Source organism: Branchiostoma lanceolatum, chromosome 7 (genome assembly GCF_035083965.1).
Source record: "Branchiostoma lanceolatum isolate klBraLanc5 chromosome 7, klBraLanc5.hap2, whole genome shotgun sequence".
Lineage (NCBI taxonomy): Eukaryota > Metazoa > Chordata > Leptocardii > Amphioxiformes > Branchiostomatidae > Branchiostoma > Branchiostoma lanceolatum.
The window spans coordinates 4,794,058-4,817,456 of NC_089728.1; the positions used below are offsets into that span (position 1 = coordinate 4,794,058).

General features: G+C 40.5%; 2 protein-coding genes across 6 annotated transcripts; one reads left to right on the forward strand and one right to left on the reverse strand.

Annotated features, from left to right (window-relative positions):
* Positions 1 to 35: 35 nt before the first annotated feature.
* On the forward strand, positions 36 to 3,977 carry LOC136438772 (transmembrane protein 42-like). Its single transcript, XM_066433714.1, has 3 exons — positions 36 to 469; positions 797 to 943; positions 1,715 to 3,977. The coding sequence occupies exons 1-3, from the start codon at positions 293 to 295 to the stop codon at positions 1,904 to 1,906; spliced, it is 516 nt and encodes a 171-aa protein (XP_066289811.1). The 5' UTR covers positions 36 to 292; the 3' UTR covers positions 1,907 to 3,977.
* LOC136438771 (sorting nexin-16-like) lies at positions 2,257 to 22,508 on the reverse strand. 5 transcript variants are annotated; one of them, XM_066433710.1, is made up of 11 exons: positions 22,234 to 22,508; positions 21,342 to 21,868; positions 15,579 to 15,665; positions 14,168 to 14,242; positions 11,449 to 11,597; positions 10,817 to 10,886; positions 9,572 to 9,637; positions 8,718 to 8,854; positions 7,881 to 8,057; positions 6,526 to 6,689; positions 5,879 to 5,996 (listed from the first exon to the last, which is right to left on the reverse strand). In XM_066433710.1, the coding sequence occupies exons 2-11, from the start codon at positions 21,762 to 21,764 to the stop codon at positions 5,986 to 5,988; spliced, it is 1,359 nt and encodes a 452-aa protein (XP_066289807.1). In that variant the 5' UTR covers positions 21,765 to 21,868; positions 22,234 to 22,508; the 3' UTR covers positions 5,879 to 5,985. The 5 variants fall into 5 exon arrangements, with proteins under 5 accessions (XP_066289806.1, XP_066289809.1, XP_066289808.1 ...); XM_066433709.1 differs by lacking the exon at positions 6,526 to 6,689 and having other exon boundaries at positions 2,257 to 5,996; positions 22,234 to 22,507; XM_066433712.1 differs by lacking the exons at positions 6,526 to 6,689; positions 14,168 to 14,242 and having other exon boundaries at positions 2,257 to 5,996; positions 22,234 to 22,506.
* Between the last annotated feature and the right edge of the window lie 891 nt (positions 22,509 to 23,399).

A 23,399-nucleotide genomic window follows, 5' to 3' on the forward strand; every position in this document is an offset into this window, starting at 1 on the left:
CAATGGTTTGATCCTGAAGTTGTGGTGAATGGGAGAGAAGGCAGATTTTGATTGACAGTGCAAGGTGTCTTTCTTGAATGACACTATTCAGACATGAATGCCGGAGGGGTTTCCTCAAACCACTGTTTAAACATGGGTAACTCACTGGTACAGTGACTGGAATATTCCTTGTTTAGACTGAATGCTGTGGAGAGTCTAAATTTTGTTTCTTGATACCTTCTAAGGAATCTTCTTCAAGAAAGTCCTTGTTTCGAATCCCTCAGTGCCTGTTAGGTAGAACAAACACTGAAGGATGCTGGGAATTAGCCTCGCCCTGTGTGCGGGGCTGTTTGCGGCGCTGGCATCAGTGTGCGCCAAGGTTGCCATGGCAACAGAGGAGGCAGCTGCGACCTGCCAGGTGCTGGTGTATCAGGTGTCATTGCTGCTCCAGCACGAGCAAGGCGATGGGTCAGAGGTCGTCTGTGAGTTGGTAAGTAGTTGTTGATTGAAAGCTGTTAGGAAATTTTGGTTAAACCATCTGCAGTGGTCGCTCAGTCTACTTGTCATAAGTTTATTACATTATGGGCATTATAGCTATTCCTGTCGATAGTCATTATAGTGCAAAGAAAACTCTTAGTGACAGGAAGCACATGCATAGGAATAGGTTGAAGTCAGTAAAGAACAAGTTACAGAATTGGTACTGTAACAATAGTTCTATAAACCTTGCATGCGCCGTCTGCAGAAGTTCGTGGTCACATCTTTCTAAACATCCATTTATTGTTCTAGATATGATAATGATATTTATTATGCCTTTTAGGTCCTGACGTACTTTCGGATCATCTGTTTTGGGATGGTGTTTGTGCTGAATGCTGTGATGTGGGTGTTCTTCACTAAGGCTCTGGCAATCTGCAAGTCCTCGGTCGAGGCCACAGTCACCAACACAGCTGCTAACTTCTTCTTCTCTGTAAGTTTCTTATTGTCCTGTGCAACCATGTAACAAGCTTTTAGGAATATGATGATTATCATCCTCTTGACCTTATGTCAGTTAAGTTACTAGTATACTGTATTTTAACGCTTAAAGGTACCACTATGGTACTAGAGCCCAAGATAGTTTACTGTGACAATAACTCATGTTCTTTGTGGACATCCCAACATCTTTCACCACGCTTTTCATTACCTTCGCCAAGGTTATGTTTTCATTGCCGTTTGTGTGTTTGTTTTTGGGCAGCATAACTCAGGGAGTTGTGGATGGATCTTGTTATTTGGTATAACGAAGGGTACTAGTAGGAGTTGGGAAACCTAAGGTTAAGTTTGATATGGGCTACCCAGCAACTTTCTATGGCACTGTCGCAGAACTTAGTTACAGTCTTGATATCTTGTGTTGAGGACATGCTATGGTCTTGATTTCTAAGTGATAGATAGCTCTTGTTTGAGCTCCATGAATAGTTTCATCAGTTGGTAAGTTCTTTGTACACAACCACTAGCGTATACAACCTACTACTAGTACACCACTGAATTCGATAGCACTGAATTTAGTTTATAAGCTTAGTTGTTACGCATATGCGGTCATGCTATGGTCATGATTTTTGAGTGGTAGATAGCTTTTATTTGAGCTTTTTCATATTATTTTGCGACCATACTAGCAGTGAATTCAATTGGAAACTAAGTTACTGAAGACGTATGTAATGTTAAATGTATTTGTGGAATGACAATTTCCTTTCTGTTTTTCCTATAGGGTGTCCTGGGAAGGGTTCTATTCCATGAGGCCCTTTCATTGCTGTGGTATGTCGGAGCATCCTGTATTGTTGTTGGACTGCTATTCATACACAGAGGAAGTGACACAGAAGAGACAAGGGTAACAACAGACACTCAGACTACAGCAGGGGCTGCAACACACGTCACAGGACAGGACAAGAAGCACAGATAGCATGAATAGTGCTTTATCACTTTCTCAAGAAAGTCTTTGGTTTGAATCACTTAGTGCCCGAGTCTCACCGGTTAGGTAAAACAAACACTGAAGGATGTTGTGATTCAGTCTTGCCCTTGCCTTGTGTGCGAGGAAGTTTGCAGTGCTGGTATCAGTGTGCACCAAGGTTGCCATGTTTTTTTCCCAGGCCTTGGACCCGACCTACTACACCACTTCCAACTTACATGCGGCCACTATGCAATATTCACATCACTGCGGACTCACACCAAGACAAACAAACAAACACACCAACTGACGACAATACCTCCGTTTTCACTGAGGTAAAAGTGTGACAAGTAAATAATTCTAGACACGGTTGCTATGATTTATTGACCAAGGACATTGCATGTGCCAAAGATATTCAGACATGATTTCTGATTGAATTTGCTGTTAAGTTGCTAGCACAACATCACGCTTACTGTCACTGTCACTACAGAAGGTGGCAAATACAATAATGCTTCAGAGTAGCTGTTACTTTTACACTGTTGAGTTTTGCATTATATTGTTTCACCATCATCAGATACAGCACATGGACACACTTATCAACTTCATTAGTGCTTCATACAGGCAAAAAACAAAAAAGTTATTGCATGTTATTTGCTTGTATTAAATGGTGGTTGTACCAAAACTTTGGGATACTTTTGCACTGCTGTACAATACTCAACGAGATATATATTATACGGCATATCCTTGCACATACAAAACGTCTTATATATTTTGTTGTGATATGTGCATCATCTATTATCTGATATCTTCTATATACTATGCAGCATGTACTTACAACATCAGAATGCAAACAAATGTATCATTAAGTATTAAAGGCAGGGTTCCACTTATGCTTGTAGAGCAGTTATCTCATGATTTTGAAGGTTATGTCACACTTACTTGATTAGATGGATGCACGCATATCAATTTTCCTCCGTTTCCAAGAAAAAAGGTTTGCGACCATACTGTAAATTGTACAAAGAAGCTGCAAAATGAGCAGATGTATGCTGTCATTTGTTCTGCCTTCATGACCAGTTTTTTTGGCCTACCTTTTTTTCTTCTTTCTTTTGAACACTCACATTAGTTTTGGGGTGCCGTATAATCAATTCAGTATGGCCTTATACCAATTACTACCAACATGTACATTTTGTATATCACTGCATGTCGTTTGCTGTCTAAAACTGTGGGACATTTTACAGCAACAAAGCTGCAGTCCACTGTGTAGCATGTACTAGTCTGACATACTGCCTGTTGTTTCTAATATTGTAATATTCATGTTCTGCTACATTTCGTTCCCATTCATCTCTCACAGGCTTCCTTTGCTTTCCACAGTTGCTTCTGTAATACTTAATGTGCTCTTTTTTTCACATCAAGAATTAGTCATGAAATTGTGAACAATGCTCAATCACAAAACATAGTCATCTGATTAAGATGTAAATGTAGCACTGGCGACAAGAATTCACCTAGGCCTAGGAAAAAAAAGTGTTGTGTTACCCGACTGACCCTAGCAAAACCTGCCAACCTTAGCCTTTTTTTTGTGGGTCGACTGCTGGCAAGGGAAATTTTTGATGACATCTGAATGATGAAAAAGTTGTAGAGTTGTTTCTACTGCAATAGAAAATTGTGCTTGCACAATGTATATCTGTAAAATATGATGTCGAAAATACCAATGGCATGTCAGATATTCATTGTTTGAAAGTATTTGTTGGACTACTTCAGCCAAAATCTAAAAAACAGGAGAGAATACCGGATACTACTACTACTACAAATCCCTACCTACTGACCCTAATATTTCAAAGCTGTCAGCAGAAACACAACATGAATTTTCCAAGCCCTTAACATCAAGTGTACCAATGCCACAGTTGCACAGAGAATTAGCAACAAGTAATTCTAACATCAATGTTTCAGCAGTCATGATTCACTGTTGACAATACATTATCTAAAACCATGTATTAAATCACATATCATTACTTTTTTTTTTGCACTTACTGATACTTTCCATATGGCTTAAATATATATAAATGCCTGATTAAAAAAGTCCACCACCTTTCTCAGTCTGGAAATACATGTAGGTGCCGTATGTAAACATGAGACTTTATAGCTTTGAATACTTTAAAACAGGCATATTCTTCCGTCCATTTGTGCGGCTTGATGTGTACAATATTTCATATGAAACAGCATCTACACAAATGCATCTACCTTTGAACACCACTAAAAGACATGAGAAAAAATTTACTTTGTAACTTAATCACCTAACTCTACTGCACCCTCCTAAAAGCAGGACCCTTATCGCTCAATTCGTTGGCTCGCTTGCGTAGGGGCCCTGCTCTTAAGCCCCGGTAGACACAGTTCTGACGACGTCCCCACCAAAACAGCTTCAGCCAATCAAAGGGTTTGCTAAACCTCATCTAGAGCAAAGGACGCTGGGAAGCTATCAACCAATCAGGTTACGTCTCACATCGTTACTTTAGGTTCAGAAGAAATTAACTGCCAAATTGTGCCAAATAAGGATAGCTCATAAATTATTCATGAGGAACTGTCAGTAACGTCGCCAGAACCGTGTCTACCGAGGCTAAAGAGCAGGGCCCCTACGCGAGCGAGCCAACGAATCGAGCAATAGAGGTCCTGCTTTCCCCTACGCGAGCGAGCCAACGAATCCAGCGATAGGGGTCCTGCTTTTAGGAGGGTGACTCTACTGCAGAATTCTGAACAAATAGAGCAGCATCAACTTCAAGTACAGCAACATTATTTACAGAAAATACAAGCAGATACTGAAGTATCAATTCAAATCACTTTCCTTCCACAAGGCTAAAGTAGAAAGTAACACATGCTAATTTCCTATCATGATTATTGTTTGTTCATTTGTCATGAGGAAACATACTGTTGTTTTAAAGAACCGTTGTTTAAACTTTATAACTGTGGTAATTTGAATCTTACACCACCTGTCCACTAGAGGCTCGACTGCTGAGCGACTGTAGATTTGACAGATTTCATATCTTAAACAAATTTCATAGATAAAGAACAAACCTTTTTATGTGTTTTGTTGTATGTTAAATCATACTTTTACACCTTGCATCATATTACAGTTATGAAATCAAGGGTTACACAAATCCAATAATGCCACTCAGTGATTGCTGTTTAGTGGAAAGGGGTTCTTAAAATGACATTATTTTTTCAATCTATGGCTGGTTTCTGCAATAATCTATCAATACTATTTGAAATATCGAATGTAAAGCAGCAAAAGAATTACATACTGGATCTGCTTTCTATCTTGGTTATGAGACCATCATTTTACTTCCTGTCATATTTCTTTGCTCGTGCCCTGAAGCTATTGCCATGATTGGCTTGCAAGCAACAAATGACTGACTGCATATTGCATGCCCATAAACCATTTTCTTAGACTAACGTTACATGTTTCACAAACATAACCTGGGCATTTAAAGTGGCTTCAAAAAGTTGTCCTTATTCTAAAATCCAGAGTACATCCCAACCAATCAGAAAGATTCCTCAAATTGTTGATGGGCTGTTTTTGCCATGTACATTGGACTCCTCAGGTAAATCTGATGATTTTCATTTGAACATTCCAGGATGCTTTACTTTAATTTCTTATTGACAATTGGTCCAATGTTTAACATGTGGTAATTGTGGAAGTGGAAAATGAACACGAGTAAAAATTTTTTTTTCAAAATTTTTAAAAGGGACATCAATTTTTTGAACATATTCTTGATAAACAGAGGGTGACTTTAAACAGAGATTTGCCCTTGCTGTCTGTTTCTTACAGGGAAAGGGTATTCAAGTTTCAGTTTAAAGCCAACTCTCTCGGGCACAATAGACTGAAAGCAACGGACAGCCTCCGGGGGTCCTTCACTTGACCTTTGCCCTTTGCAGCGGGGGTGAGGCGGATTGCACCTGGATCCTGATAGCAGCCGCGTCCTTCTTCAGGTGTGCAGGTGAAATGACAGGTGTGGAGTGAAATTTGGGCAAGTTCTGGGCAGGGGAGGAGTCAGAGTCGTTCCAGCTCTGGGTGGCGGCGTCTGCTGAAGTGTCCGCAGATGTCAGGACGCCACTGTAGAGAAAAAAAGAAAATTACTTTATGGGAGCAAGAAACTCTATGATAGAAATAGATATTGACAATCAAGCTTAGAGTCAACTACTTCAATGTAAATGGTGAAGATGCAGCTTTTTGGCGACACCTCAAGGGTGAAAGCTTTTTTCACACTAGTCAGTATTATTGCAACTGTGGTATGTTCACAGTGGCCTCATTGTTTACACAGATGAAACTACACAGGCACTATTTTCTTCTGCTGCAGCAGTCATAAATTAGACCGCAGGGGGTTTAAGAGGATATCGAAACAAATAGTGCACCACACACGACAACCAAGTCTGGGAAAAACGGCAACTGCATGCAAAGAAACAGAACCTGAAAAACAACAGGAGTTAGAGTGAAAGAACCCAAAGCACACACAAATCCACCATGCTGTGCCATCCGAGTTAGCCTACAGCCAAGGACCCATAACCCCCAACAAGAACCAGCCACCACAACAACGTCTCATCATGCCTTTTACAGAGACAGAGAGGGAGTATTGTGAGAGGACCTTGTTCTGACGGTGAGGTTTGTACGCGGTTCGATGCCCCCCTCTTCCACCTGACTTCGGCAGAAGGCTCCGGTGCATTTGTCGTTGTTGTTGGGGATTTCAAGAAGCTGGAGAACATGCCGCGGAACTTTTCGATTGGGCTCAGAGGAGAAGGTAGTTCTGATCTGAAAACGACGAGCCATACATACGTATGTGAGCGGAGGTGATGTGCTCAATATCGGCCCCATGAGAACCGTGTAGGGGTGGGGGGTTGGGGGGTTAAGGAAAGGTGACCACTGCTATCCAGTTGTAGAATGTGGTATGAAGGGAAGATGACCCGTGTTGAGGTTAGGAGTACAAGATCTAAATGCACCTGTCCCCAATAGTCTCTCTTTGTGAGAGTTACCGTAAAAGAGGATCTTGAATCAAAGACGGTGCTGATTTCAACAACCATAAAATGCTATCATCTCTTTCCAGTGCTAAATTTTCATCTTTGTTGTACAAATAACACGTTTCTAGTAACAACATAAGTAAAAAGGTCGTATACTTGAGTGTACGTACGAGTTAATTCAGGTACAGTACCGTTACACTGATGTTCTGGTATTTTGAACCTATATCCAGATGTTTTTGCGGTACTGTATCCGTACCAGCTATAGGTAATTGTACACGTCCCTCAACTACATGTACTGCCGGCACTGCTTGTCATTGATCATTTATAAATTTGCAAGAAGTCCTACTGAAGCCTGTACATTTCTCACTTACAAAATATGTAATTTTTGGTGTTTTATTCATCTGTTCTTGGCAAGTTAAGATTTGACAAGGCCTTAACATCTTTACAAGTACCAGTGTGGTGGGGCATTACTGCAATAGCAGAAGACAACAGAAATACAGATTGCATTACAGCACCCAAGTTACTGAGTGAAAAGACTCTCTTTGCACAACTGTTTTATTCAACATACGTTTCAGTGACCGTCTGTCACCTTCCTCAGGGCAACTCTGACTGTCAATTCTTGCCCTGAGGAAGGTGACAGATGATCACCGAAACATTGGTTGAATAAATCACTTTGTTGTGTACAAAGAGTCTTTCTATTCAGCGACTTACCAACCTGATGAAACTACCGTAATTCACTTTATCTTCACAGTAGCATTGATTTCACGGTGTAAGGAAAATGGACATTTTCACTGAACTTTAACTTCACGGTGGTGGCAAGTGATTTACAGAACAGATGTATGAAGGAATCATAAACAATAACAACAGGTTTTTCATTTCTTTTCATGGTGATGATAAGTTCACAGTACAGAGGTATCTGTGAAAACAGTGAACATAAAGTTACAGTGAAAGAAACAAGTATTCCTTGTGCACCCAAGTTACCCACCTTCTTGACACCACCCTGTTCTCACTAGACTGCAGACTGCTGAGAGTGACAGTGCTGGCGTTGTTGGATGTCTGGTCCTGGAGCTGGCCCTGGTCCGCCTCAATGGCTGATGGGAAATCCGCCTCCGCAAGACTGCCCTCACTACCCTGGGCAGGAGAATGACTTTGTCCACCCAACCTGGGACAGAGAGCAAATAATATGTTGCCTTCCACTAGCAATTTGACTAATAGGGCACTGAAGATAAATTAGCTATGTATGTGTGCATGGTAGATTGCTGCCATGTCCTAAAAACTTTTGTTGAGAACTACTGCTAGTGGGGAAATCTAGAGCTCTGGCCCTGAGGTTGTGCTCAAAAAAGGAAAAAAAGGAAAGTAATCTCAAACCAGCTTACATGTGCATGTAGTTCACTGAAGAGCTAATCTTCGACTAGTCGTGACAGAGAAGACAGACACTATGAACAGTATTTACAGGTTTATCATACCAAGGAAATTCCCCTAGCCCTTTTTGAAAAGTACATTGTTCAGTGGACTATAGCTTAATGTCCCATCCTAAGGACCGCAACCCTTTCCAGTAGCGTGCATGTCGGGTGAGCAACAACAGCTATGATTCGAACTCCGACCTCTTGGTCCAGAGACAGGGTTGCTAACCACTGGACTACACAAGCTAACCCAAGAGACAAACAAGATACAAAGTGATAAAGCTCCCCCGTCTCTTAACCGTGACCTTTGACACCTAGGTCACATGACCCCTCCTTATGAGCTAAAGAAAGATGGCGGATGCCACCCGAAAGCTTCTCTACTTAACAAAGTGATAAGAAATGTCATAAAAAGGGCTCACCCGAGTCGCCTCTCCAGTTCTTCCTGCCTCGCCTTGCTCTGGGCCAGCTCAGCCTTCAGGGACTCTACTTCATGGTTTTTCTCCAGGACTTCCCTTCTGAGGTTGTAGACACACTCCTCTAGAGACTCACACAGGGCCTGGACAGGTGACACACAAAGGGAAGCATGCACACATGGAAAATTAGGGCTGTTTCAGTAAATACAAAAAAGGGGGCACAGCAAGCGAAAAACTCAGGTGGGGGATGTTTAGATTGCTATTAAGGTAAAGGTAGTCCCATAGCCTCTCAAGGCTATAGTAAATTGTTGTTGGAGATGTTTATAATTAATTAGGCCAAACTGTCATAATCATATGGATGACATCCACACACACATCCCTTGTCGTCCTTGACGTCCAAAACGTTTTTGACCGTACTGTACTTTATACAAAGAAACTGCAAAATGAGCAAAAAAATATCTGAAAATGCAAACTAATGAGCGAAGTCTTCAAAGTTAAAGAGAAAAGATGTGAGAGGACAAAAATGAAGGATTTATTGTTTGGTAAACCATGTTATGTAAGTTCAGTCATTTGTAAAACCTTCCTGACCACTTAGATTTCACGATGAAGGCAACTTTTTTCAAGGTCATTTTTGGGGTACCCAGATGATGTCATCAATATAATCAAATCAGTATGGTCTTATCTGAAATAAAACATGCACACAAAATGATAATACGGGTGGCAGGTTATCTTTTATGTGCAGACTGGCTACCACAAGTAACCTACAGCTACCAAAAACACACACTCTACAAATGACACTGCTTACAGTATGTACTACTAAGTCTTGAATGATGTTGTACACACATGTGTACATGTAATACCTGGATGGGGACAACTTGCATTTCCACAGAATGAGAGAAGTTACCGCTGGTGTCGAAATTCAGACCCTATTTCAGGAAGTGACACAGTTCAGGTTACATTTGCCATTTTAAAGGGTGCTTGCTTACGTGACTTACATGTAGACCCCTTTCAGATTCATGCCAGGATTTGCAAATTGTGGCACAAAAATGGCACAGGATTGATCCTGATTTGATTAAGACCCCTTGAAGCTGGATTCAGACTCTTCATACCAGGATTTGGGATCAATACCATGACTGGGTTAATCCCAGATCCAGGTATGAAAGGGGTTCTATGATATAAGCATTGTCTGCCATGCTGGATTGTCAAAGAGGGAAGTCGCCAGGTAATATAATTTGTATAATTGATACAATTACAGTCATCTAATCATCACATTGCACACAAGCAAGTTTATAGGTCAAATGACTTTTCCGGGTTCTAAAAACCAGCGTGGCAGTTGTGAAGTCACATACAAGCACCCTACAGCTCTTTTTGACACAGGTGATTTTCTGAAATAATTTGGAAAAAATGCTCTTCATTTTGGCACAAGAACTCTTGGATTTGTGTAAAAAGAATAGATGTAGACAATGTATCATATTTTGGGGAGCCTTGTGAAATGAGCTCCATGTTTAAACCTAGTTTACAAAAGAAATTGATAGAATCACATTCCAAAGCAAAGAGGCATGTCGATGGTTATGGTGCAAGTTTTTCATCTACAGTAGTGATCACACAGTGTGCAATATTTCTCATTTGGCGTGTCATTTATTGGATACTGAGTTTGTTATATAGATATGCTCTAGGAATCAATGATTCTCATGGTAATTTCAGCTTGGCAATTGCAGCAAAGCATTGAAGGAAATTTCATTTCTGCATGATTGATTACATTTGCAGTGCAGCAGTTAGGAGATACAGTACTGCATGTGGAAGAGCGCCACACGTTGATTAGGGTCGGAATTACATCACACAGCATTAACTCTGGTTTGTGTACAGAACTCTGAGTACTCTCCAAGCAGAGGAGTGGGTCCAGCCGGTTTTTGACGTGTTTTTAGGCGTTTTTGTCGGGCTTTGTCATGTTTTTTTCTCTCTATAACCCAGACACAATATAGAGACAAAAAAAAATGACAAAGTAGAAAGCCAGACAAAAACGCTTAAAAACATGTCAATAAACCATCCGGACCCACTCCTCTGCTTGGAGAGTAAACTCGGAAGTCCTGGCTCACAGAACATACCCTACTCTCCTCCAGTCTGTCCAGCGGGTCGGGAGGGTCGTCCAGGCAGAAGAACTCTCGCACAGGGTCGCTGGGAATACAGAGCGGACTGTCAGATTGAACTTACATGTATTTAAGTGCCAGTCCCATGTTTTTAATGACAATGACACTTTATTGCATATTCATGCCTGACATGGGCTTAATGCATTAGGTAACATAATTGAAGTAAAAGAAAAGGAACACTGTGTTTCATTCCATCTAAATACAGAGTCTCTTCTCTCTTATTGAAACGTGTACACAAATTCACATCATAGCTTTTAGATGACGTCATGATAAGTGGGGTTTGTGGATTTAGTAGAAATGTGGTTTATTGGAGGTCTTCTAGATGATGAAAGCTTGGGGAGATTGGTTTAATTGTTTTGAAAAGCCTGTTTCTTTCAACCTCATAATGATTGCACACAATTGTGTGGCCCAAGGGCTATTGAAACAGAGATTGGCACCGCCCTATGCATCATCTAGTGCTGGAAGGACTTTAACATAATGAAGGCATTTACAAATAAAATGTATTTCATCTTCCATTGCATCCGTTATGCAATTGCACAAAAGTCTCTCCTGAACTGGCAAAAATATAGGAAAAAAAAAGATGCACTTACCTGTCAACAATATCAACATGCCCGATGACATTATTGACAAAGGCCTGCAATCCCAGAATTCTGTCCTCTAGAAAGGTGGGATCAAAGTTGTCCTTGAACCAACGTTTGGGTGGCAGGGCCAGGCGGAAGGTCGGGAACAGGTTTCTCAGCTACAGAAAAGAAAAACAAGTGTTGCAAATGTGTTTTACACTTATCTTAAGGTTTGTCATGTCCCGGAAATTGTTGAGTAACAGTGGTCAGGAATAGTTTGTATCTGGTTTCTGTTGCTATTTCCTGTTTTGTCTGTACCTGGTAACTAAAGGTATGTATTGCAGAATCTGACCGATCAAAACATTAAAGGAAAGTCGCTGTTTTAGGTAATTTTCTGTATCTGAATCTACCGCATAACACTGCACAGCGATATGAATGTGACTTTAGTTTGTTGTATTGTGATAAAGCCTGCAATTTTATCCAACTAGGAACTTTTTGGAAGACGTCTAAAATTAGTAAAAACAAGGGTAATTTGCATGGATTGCTTTTCCGTTATTTACAACTGCTAGAAATTTGAAAAATGTCATGAAGTTATTTGCAAATGTAAATCTGAAGGCAGACTTTTATTTGCCATTTTGGCACCAAAATTCTACAATACATGTATGTGCCTTTAAGTTACGTTGAATATAATTTCTTAAGCAGGGGGAAGGCTTAACGAAGTGTTTTCCCATAATCACCAAGCAGATATGGGGTAAAAGCTCACACTATAAGAACCCCTTCACCACTGATAATCTCCTCACCTAAGCCTGTGTTGAAATCTCAAAATGATTTCATTAATTTTGCTCAGCAAAGCAAGAGCAAACAAAAAAATGCAGGTTATAAAAAGCACTTTAGAGAGCTTGTAAGACAAGATAAACAAATGAACACCACCTTTAAAAGAAACAGAAATGGATAGCCTAAGTAAAATCCTTGTTACACTAAGGACTTAGGTACATTAACTGCAAATTCTTTTTCTTTCTCAGTGGTTTTATTTCTCAGTAGCAGGAAAATGTAGGTCTTCACAGAGTGTTGAAACAAACTGTAATACAGTAGTCGTACAAGGGAGAGCGCTGTCATGAATAGACAGTTGAGAGGTCACTGCGAAAATAAAACCACTGTGAAAGTTTCAAGGTTACAGTTCCATAAAACAAAAGTATACATGCCCTCTTGTTCACGATACTAGCATGCACTACGCAGATAAATAGGTGTGCCTTTTGGAGCAATGCTTAAACCAAGGATAATACTAAGGCTAGGAAAAATAAAGTCAAAGCATGTGAGGATTAGTAGACATTGCCTTGATCCTTGCTAGTCAGTTACATGTAGTCTGTCAGTCACATGAAAGGAAATGTTGTATTCTACTAGCCTGGTATCCAACCTATATTGTGCTCTAGATCTGTCCGCCCAATGGATAAGGATGACAGAACACAATACATAGAGAACACAAGGTGTGTTCCGTATCAACTGAGGTACCAGCCTGACCGTGGGCCGTGGGCACTCCAGAGGTCAGGGGGTAATCGGACCAGCAGAGGGCTTGTACTGAGGGTGATACGGAACACACCATAATAGTATTCTTTATATGTCATACCCACCCAAGAAAACACATTTCAATGTGAAATGCACCAGAAACTGAAAAACGTTTGGTGTCCTTGAACAAAAAAATGGTAAGAACATCATTTCCAAGGTCTGAATTTGCTATTCGAATTTTTGCAGTGCACGCAAAGCATTCTATATAAGACCACTAGATACAATTAAAAGACCGTAGGATACCATAAAATCTGGACCAGTCCAGAACACCTGAAAACGTTATCATGGCCCAGGTATGACATAAGGATGGATACCAGGCTAGTATTTCATAGCCTGAGTATCATCTTGTTTAGATCCAGGCTCTACCCTCAAATGTGGAGGTAGAGCCTGGAACTAAATAGGATAACACTCAGGCTAATTATTCCACTGTGCAATGCAAAGAAACTGCTGCGAGAGGCAAACATGTATGATTAGTACAAAGTCCATTTTGACCCGCTGAGCTTCTAGCACTCATTAAGGAGAACTGCAGCATGTTTGAATAGCGCCTGGCAGCATCTGTTTTCTGGATTGCACCACAGTGTCAGATCATTACGTGGTCAACATCAGGGCTGTCTCCAGGACCCATCCCTCCTTTCCAGGATGAAAATTTTCTTGTTGGGACAGAAAAAAGTTTCATCCCGTCAGTCCGAAAAATCTTAACTTTCATGATATGAAAATATATTTTCGTAAGCTTGAAATGAGAGAACATCGGAAAATTAGAAAATCAATATCAACTTTTCCTTCCAAATTCAAATTGAATCTAGTTTTGCCTTTTCCTTCCAAGGCCTGCGGTAGATAAACTCAATACCCCCTTCCCCAACAATGAGTGGGACAGACAAAAATTTCAAGCTGGAGACAGCCCTACTGGACAGTTTCATGTACAAAGCTGATCACCATGATAGCAAAGAAAGAACGTGGGTTGAGAATGAGAGTCTAATGCGGTGAACTGCAACCAAATGATGTAAGAAGAGCCATTCCAGCTTCTCTACACAATGTACAATAACCTGTCAAACCTAAAAACTGCTAAAGAAAAAGAAAACGTTGTAACTGTATACAGTATACTACGGATTAGAAACGGTTGTGCATGCACAAGTTACATCGCAGGTCATGCTCGGAGGTCATGCAAGGCATGCTGGGTAGTAGGCACCTTTCCCACGACTCCGTCGTTGTTTTCTTCGTCGTCATATAGACCAAACCTGTAGCCCGGGTAACGTGCCTTCAACTGTGGGGAGGGGGGTATACGTAGTGCATTGACAGTGCAGTCACATCCATGAACACACATATGTAGACATGCAAAAATAAAATAAAATAAAGTCATACATGTATATACCAAGATGCATGACACCTCAATTAACAAGTGTGTACATGCAAAAACAAAGTGATTAAATCATACATACTAAGATACCTGACAAGTGTAAGGTAAAATGTCTCAGAAACCTCTGACACAAAATAAGTCTTTCCTTCTCTATAATTATATCATGCAAAAAACCCAAAACATATTGCTTTAAAAATAGGCCGTATAAAATGCTTGTGTATGTACCTTAAAGCCTCATTTGTTAGCTAACACCTCAATTAAAATTCTGAGCTATGAGTATGCCTATGACTGAAAAAAAATGGAGATGAATTTGAACAATTTGCACAATTTGAAATCTACACATAACGTCATAAGCAAGAGACAATGAGGACACTTCACTCTTTGAAGTAGAGTCGATTCCACATTACCGAGAGGGTGTTTGTTGTCTTTTGTTCTAACATTTGTAAAACCTTTGTAACAATCTAAGGGAGATAAGTGACTGTTTAGAACAATTTCCAACATTCATGTGATGTTCTAAATAGTTTCTGCTGTGTTCCAACATGTTAGACAAATTTCTAACATTGCACATGTTATTTGTATTATTTTCGAAACTGTTGGAAAATAGGTTGATCATTTGTTCCTACATGTTCCAACATCATAACAACATGGTATAACTGGGTCAGTGGGATGGGAACAGGGCAATTCACACATCCCTTCAAAGTATAGGGGATTAGGCCTGGGTGCCATGCATAGACACCTGAAGACAAAAGTCCAGACGTGAAATTTAAAAATATACAGAGGCAGACAATAGAGCGTGATTAGCACCTACTTTTATGGGGGCAATAACCCAAATCTACCATTTGAAAAATGATTCAAATTGTTCCAACATGTTCGAACAGTGAAACAATCACATAGATGTTTGAAAATTGTTCTAAATAAAGAGATATTTGTGCGATTACTTTCCAAATAGTTCGAACATATATAAGTAAGTTCAAACATGTTCAAACTTTCATTCTTGATTGTTTGAACAATTTAGAACTATTTTGACTGGAATAGTCTTTTATCTAAAATTGTTTGAACTCACTAGCAATATTACCTGAAAACCCTCTCGGTGACATGGAATTGACTCTAGTATGGAAATTTTCATTGCTATGAAAACCCTAACAGTACTATGATGCTGCTTATATAAGTTATAACTCCATAGAAGCTGTTAACAGATAGCAAGACCTTCTTGGGCCATCTTCCTTATAACAGTAACACTCACCTTGTCATTCAACCTTTGAAAGTCGGAGTATCTTCTAAAGACAAACCAGCCCTCGTCAGCTTCAACTTGTACGTGGATCTTGAACAGCTGTTCACAGGAGTAACAGTAGTTAGACAAAGCTGACCTTAGATACAGTATAGACATGGCTGTTCCCAGATAATAAACTTGTCTATTTGTAATGGAGGTATGATTAGTAGTTTTTGGCTGTTTGTGTGTGTGTGTGTGTGTGTGTATGTGTGTGTGTGCGTCTGTGTGTGTGTGTGTGTGTGTATGTGTATGTGTATGTGTATGTGTATGTATATGTGTGTTTGTGTGTGTGTGTGTGTGTGAATCCGGAGCAATTACAATCTATGTGAGTAGGTGTTGTTGATGGTCAAGGTCAATCCTGGGTGTCCTGGTGCCAATGGCTGACCTTGGTACTGCAGCAGAACTTCTTTTTTTTGTATCTTTTGTTCTGGACATACTGTGGACTTGATTTTTTGGTGGCAGGTAGCTTTTGACATATGGGGGAAGAGGTGTAGGTTCTAGCTCCCTAGCAGCTTGTTGGTTTGTTCCACATAACTTCTCAAACAGGAGACCTCCATTTAATGTCCCATCCAAAGGACATCCCTAGCCAAAGCTGTGTGGGATTCGAGCTCAGTAGTGAGTACCACCTCCAGGTTCTGAGTCAACAACCCTAACTACAAAGTACAAGCCCACCCTGCCACCATTAAAGTTGGTACTATCATGGGAATGGCATCTGTTCATGACATGCCACTTAGACCTGAATGAACACAGTAAACAGCCCTTCACACACCACACCCCAGTCTGTAGCCAATATGGAATCAGGACCAATGGGCTACATCAGAAGAGGAAGGTTAATGAAAATTTGCAGCAAACAAGTGATATTGATTTAGCTGGTGCTGGGGTCAAAGGGTGTCTTTAAAAGGCTAATGTGACTCTCACGAGTTTAAATCAAGATCAAACCATTACGGATTGAGGAAGAGGGGGGTTGTGAAAAAAAACATTGATGCATTTTTCAGATCAGGCCAGCACATTCAACACTGTAAATCTTTTGCGGCTGTTTTATTTTCACGACACCACGGATAAATGTATGTCTCCCTTGTATGACTACTGTATGACTGTAACAAGATTGTGTCAAATGCGAATTCAAAACACTGCCAAACCTCCTTTTCCCGCAAAATAACACAACTGCCAAAGTAAATGAATTTACGGTATTCTGTGATAACTTTTTCTGTCAACTTACTTTTGTATCGCTGGTTCCTTCATCCTTCCGAAAGTTATGTTTCCCTTTCTTTTCAGACAAAGTATACAGATGATCACTTTAATTATAAACTATCAATCTGTTACACGTCATGAATACTGCTGCAAATTAAAAGGACAAAGAACTTGTTTTGTTATACCAAACAAGGATTTGCTAGATTCAATTTGTTCGGACCCCAGTAGTGCCTAGTGACACAAAAGGCAGCAAGTTTCCTGGCTATTTCAGTAGCTGGGTATACTGCAGATGCAGAAATGTTCGCAGGGATTTAATTTCTGGGTAGGGAGAAAATGGAGTGTTTGCAGTGGTTTTGAGTTTGCGTTTGAAACAATAGTAGCGCTATAGTCACATAATAGAACGGCTTTTCACCGGTACTGCGAACAGAAAACCACCGCAAACATTTCTGCATTTGCAGTATTTTTACAGTGAGCAGTTGCTAGCCCTTCCCCTTTAACATGCTTGACAAATTTTCCATGTTGCGTAGTCAAACGCGAAATTGCCCAAAATTCACAATGGAACATCTGGTTGTGTCACAGCCTTGTTTTACCGATTATGATAGCCAAATCTAGAGCAGCATGTTTAAGAATGCACATCATTTTACTGTTGTTGAGCGTTGTCGTCTTCTTTGTAGTGTGAAGCCTGAGTGTCATTTTGCTTACAGTTTGTGGCTTTGTGCTGCATACCAAGCAAAGCCCAGTTTAAATAATGCAGAGGTTGGCTTATACTTGAGAAAGTATGCAAGCAATGTATGTAACCAAGATGACATACATCCAGCAATGGGTAGTTTTCCCCAATAATCACAATCATTAGCAACTCAAACATACCTTTACAAATTACACAAAGCCTGACAACCTGGGTAATCACAATGGAGTAATTATAAGGGTCATACTGCAGAGGGCTGTATCTGTTGTAGTTTATCTATCTATGCGGTGGGTTCTTTAACGAGTTGAGAGAGTGTGGCTCTCCTCAAACAAAGGACTTCCAGCTTTGCATCCCATCCGAGAGGACATCCCTATATCTGACTGAGGCTAGGTACTCATTTTCACCTGAGCCGTGTGGGGGCACAAAATTAATTGGGGGCTGCTAGGGATTAGAACCCAGAACCTTTCTATTCAAAGCCAACAACCCTATCCACAAGACCATCTGGCCAACTGTATGTTCCTTCAAATAGAAACATCAAATGTTTATAAAAAAGAACAAGTCTAACCTGATACAAAGAGACAAATTCTTTAGGAGAAATTCCAGGCTTTTTATCCCCCAGCACAAATCTATACCAACATACATAACAAAGTAACATGCCTTGTTTCAATCTGGGTTCTAAATAATGCAGTAGGCAAGCACAGAGCTGGTCCACTGGGACAGTAACTAAGGATATGCCCTCACATACAATCATGTAATGATATTTTTTTGATATTAAGAGTAGAGTAGAGTAGAGTAGATCCGTTCGGCCAGGTAGGAAGATCTCTTCCAGTTGAGGCCACTCATCCATTTACTGGACTGTCATTCCAGGCTTGTGTGGACAGCCTGACTCAAGTCTGAGGCAACATATGTTGACACTAACTTGACTAAGAACAGATACTCATCATAGTACAGTTCTTAGATTATATACATGTGTACATCAAACTTGTGACTAATAGGTAAAAGGTGAAGGCTGTCCCATAGCCTTTTTGAGTTGTTATCCACTATGCACCCAGTATTCTGAGCCCTGTACATGTACATGGACCAGCTAAAACATATATCTATTGTCCCTGTTCTGGCTGTTGATATGAACTTTCAACAGGTCACACACACCTGTCTCTCAGACTCTCCATGGAGCATGTTATCCTGACCTCTGTCTTTCCTTTATCACAATCAATGGACTGACAAAAACAGCTGGCATGTCTTCACAGGAGACAAGACCAAAAAAGTCAGAAGCAGAAAATTCCAATTTCAGCCAAACACATGATTTCCTTTTGTGTTTTCTTATGATTTTTTTTCAATGTGATTTATATAAAAAGTTGGAGGTGAATTTAGGAACAGGATATTCAAAATAGATTGTGCTGGATAAATCTTACAATTATTTTCGCCCCATCTCTTATTTTCGCCCCATCAGGTGATTTTCAAATGAGATGACAGAACAATGTCCAACACTTTAAAGGTCGGCGACCTTTATACTACATGTATGTCTCTATGTGCATAATTACGTAACCAGCTGTTAGGCCTGGTCTATGCAAACTAAAAATTACACAATATACAAAACAGCCAGTCGTCGCAGTCAGCAGTTTCTGACTGGCTATCCGTTAAGGCGTCTGTGTTTCGATACCTGTAATATAATCATTATGTGGCTATAGCGCTATCAAAACTATCCAGGTTTGAACAATTGAGGTAGAAGTTACTGTAGAACAAAACTTTGCTGTTTTCTCTTTTTCACAAAATGAAATCACCCAAAATTAAATGCATTTGAAGTATGGAAACATAATCTTCTCGGGAAATATAATAAAGAAACTAATTCTGTGGACAAATTGATTTGAAGTTTTCCAGCAAATGGATATGTTCGAGGGGTAACTCAAATTTGTTTTCTAATGGTGAGCTCTAGTCCAGGGTGTAATGAAACAGAACAATGCAAATATTCAGACATGTTCCAGCTAACAGTCAAGGAACCCAACAGCGTAATAGTATAACATTTTCTTAGCTTAACATATTGACCTTTGTCAAAGGCAAATTCCTTTGAGGCCCAGAAAAATAAACAGTCTGTGGAAGCTTTGTCCAAAAATGTCCATTTCCCATTACTGTTTACCCTATACATGACACTTTCTAAGTCCTTGGTGATTTTGGCAAAGATGGCGGAACAATTGTACCTTACAACTTGCATTTATTGTTATGTCTACAAAGTGATGTAATAGTCCAGGCAGAATGCCTATACTGTTTGTTCACGTCAAGGAAGCTAAACCTTTAACACTGAGGGAGTCTGGCTAAGGCAAATCACAGACAATGATGGCTTAAAATACTGGGTGCATGTGCACTCTTGTGCTCCCAAAATATGAGCTGTGTACCTAGATGTAATATTTGAGTGTGGGTACACCACTCCAGTGCACCAAGATATTTTGTAGGCTGTTCTTGAAAGAAGAAGCAATTAACCTTTGTTGTACATGTACCTTGTTTTTGTTTGATGTATTACCTGTTTAGAATCATGAAGTTAGCTATAGAATTATAGAGGCATGGCGGCCTTGAAAAGGTGACCCCTGTGGGGGTACACCTGTTTCGTCATCCCATCCATTTTTATGGAGAAGTTCAATAAATAAATAAATAAATAAACAGACTGAAGTTCTCAAGAGAGGCAGTTATGTTTGTGATTATGTTTTGCTGACATTCTACTGATTTTAGGTGGACCAATGCTCCTGTTAAAAAAATGAATTTGGAGTACTGAATGAAAGTCAAATGGAGAAATATTCGTTTCTGCTTTCAAAAATTAAAGGTCGCTTCTGTCACGACTGTAATCAGAAACACAGCAGTAATTTTTCTATGCCTTATAATCTGTGTACCAGAGTGTGTAATTGTTAAAGCAGATGTTACTGGGGAGAAGATACAGTGATTGAATTACTGTAAAGGGGTAATGTTCATGGTGGTGGTATTTTCCCATTTTTTAAGTAATAGTTAGATCCCGAGACTTGGGCTTCTAAGTGGATTTGGTACTGCTCCGCCCACCCGAGGAGTTTGTTGGCTCACGAGGACTGTAACCTCTTCAATGCAAAATCAAAACCACTGCAAACATTTTTCCTTTTGCAGTAAAACCCTGCAGGCAATTTCGACCGAGAACCACCTTGATCACTCCATATTCTCTATACCAGAGAAAATCTCTTTTACAGTAACTTTTTCAGCAATGTGGGGATATGTGTGTATCAAGTAATGTGAGAAAGTACTTCCATGATGTAGAATAGCAGAACACAGTATTTATCCACGACCCCCCCTGATCAATAGTAGTTAAGTTATAAAGTAGTGCGACACAGAACTAGAGATTCTTAAATCTCCAAGCAGATTAATCGGTGGCAAGCCAGTATCAAAAAGGCCACCGGCAGGCTTTTGGTACAGGTTGGCCCTTTTGATACTGCCTTGCCACCGATAGATCTGCAGACCCTAATATTGTGCCGTTGGGTAAGGCACTTTACACCTATTTCCTCACTCGACTTGAGGTGGAAATAAGTACCTAGCTTCAGTTAGAGACATCCTCTCGGATGGAATGTAAAACAGGAAGCTCTAAGTTTGAGGAAGAGCACGAAGGAGGGATGAAAGATGTTGGATGTTACATAATGAAGATGACTAGTTATGAAGAGTTACTGTTAAAGGGGAAATCTTTGTGGTGGTTTTATTTTTGCGTTTAAGTTTCATGGTGACCTCTTCACAACGAACTTGAAACCACCGCAAATATATCCACTAGAAGACTCCATTTTCTCCCTGCCACAAAATCAAATCCCAGCAAACATTTCCCCTTTTACAGTGGCTTCTGTTGTACGTTCGAAACTTACCGTATATCTTGCCCGTTGCTCCATGATTTCGTATCCTATGATGGGAACTCTGAGTCCATCAAACTCCTCCGATAGCGGCGAGGTCTGTATCTGATGGGTGTGGTACGAGTACTCGTGTTGCGAGCTCGTCTCTGAGCAGTCCAGCATGCTACTCGCTGCGGTCGCGGGGCGACCCTCAAAGTCCGAAGGGGATGGAGTTCTGTCCGTGCCTTCGGATTCCACGATAGAAACGGCGTCGACGGCAACTTCTGGTTCCACCTCGCTGTCTCCATTGTTGGGATCGTCTGTTTCTACTTCCGGGGAGTCTACAGTGGGGGGGTAGGGGGAGGAGGGGAGGGGGGTTGAGGGGGGTTGCTCACTTGTCCGCCAACCCTCCACAGTTCTGTGTGGGTTCTCTTGCCTTCTTATCCCAGCAGGTTGCATGTTGAACACAAGTCCTCTCTTTGTTCACTTCGAGCGTAGAATCTAAACCATATGGTGTGGGTGGGGGGTTTCCTCATGTGTTCCCTTTGGTTTTCCCTGCCAACCTAGAACGTGAAAGAAAAAATGAGGACAAATCTTCAAGATTATCGTAGAAGGCTATGTGGATCGCCGACTGCCCAACCTCCTGCATAATATCATAATACACGTCTGCGGTACGAAATGTGAACTTCAATTTTTGGACTTGAGCATACCAAATACGTTACCCAACGTTGCTGTGCTGGAAATATTATGTTCTGAAGGCTGAGATCCTAAACTAGATCTTTGGTAAAATTATTTTACCTGCATAGCTGTAAAAATCAGAGTGGAAATCAACACATGGCGCTTGAGAATTAACGACCAGACAAAAGAGTGTTGACAGGAAGAGATAAAGAAAGGAGCTAGTTGCCAACAAGCCAAAAGAACAACAAACCTTGATCACTGGCGGGTTGCGTGAGAAGAAAGACGGGGTCGTTTTGCCGCGGGATCCCGCCGGAAATACCCCTTTTTACCGACTTTTCTGGACCAAATGTACCTCCATGGTCGTCTGTAATGTGCGATCGCGGATACTGTAGACTGATTATGGCAATGAGAGTCAGATTATCGACAGTTTATGTGAGTCAAGAGCGCTCACGTGCTCATACATCATCTTTCAATGGTCTTCGAACTTGTTATCGAGACGTGACGTAATCCTAACCTTTGAACCCTGGACGCGACCACGTGAAACGAAGGGGGAGTTACGCAAAGGCGAACCCTTTTGATCATTGATTTTATTGCAGTTTTGGGTACTGCAGTCCAACGGGGGCTTTTATAAGCGATGGACTTTTGTTTCCGATTGACACAAGTCAACCTTCGATATCTTGGTGTCTAAAAATATCTATGATGCATTTGTGAAGTTTAGCACGGTTTTTCACGTTCTGCTATAATCAAATATCCCGGAAAACATATAAATGGCTACAACAAAATACTGTAAATGAATTTTAAGTTCGCGTGGTTTTTATGGAGTGTTCGCGGTATTTTTAAGTTTGCGGCAATCAATCAATCAATCAATCAACCAATCAATCAATGTCCTTTATTGCACGTTTATCCTCTGATGAGCTAAGTGCAGGTCATAGGGAAAAGCAGAAGCATAGTTACAGCGATAACAAAACGTGATATCTAACTACATCTAAAGACTACTTAATACCGCTATGTACAGGTTCAATTTCTTCTCGCTTCTTAAGACAGTTGTAGATGTACGAGCATACAGGGTTTATAAAATATGGCTTGTCTAGTTTCATATTAAGAAATGCGAATTTTTCTGAGCTATCTAAATAGCGAAAACTAGTGACTACGCGTAGTTCTATGTCGGTCTAGATACGGTCTAAATCCGGAAACCATCAGAAAACTGCGGGCAGTTGTTGGGGAAAAAATGTCTGGCGGGGACAACAACGGAGGGCATGTTTGCCGCTTTGTTTGTGGCTAGGCAAACAGTAATTGCGATAAGATAGCACTGTTTTGACAAGAGGTCGACCCCAAATAAGGCATTAAAACCTTGTTCGCTACTCTCCAAGCAGAGGTTAGGCTTCTGCTGATTTTTGACGTGTTTTATGCGTTTTT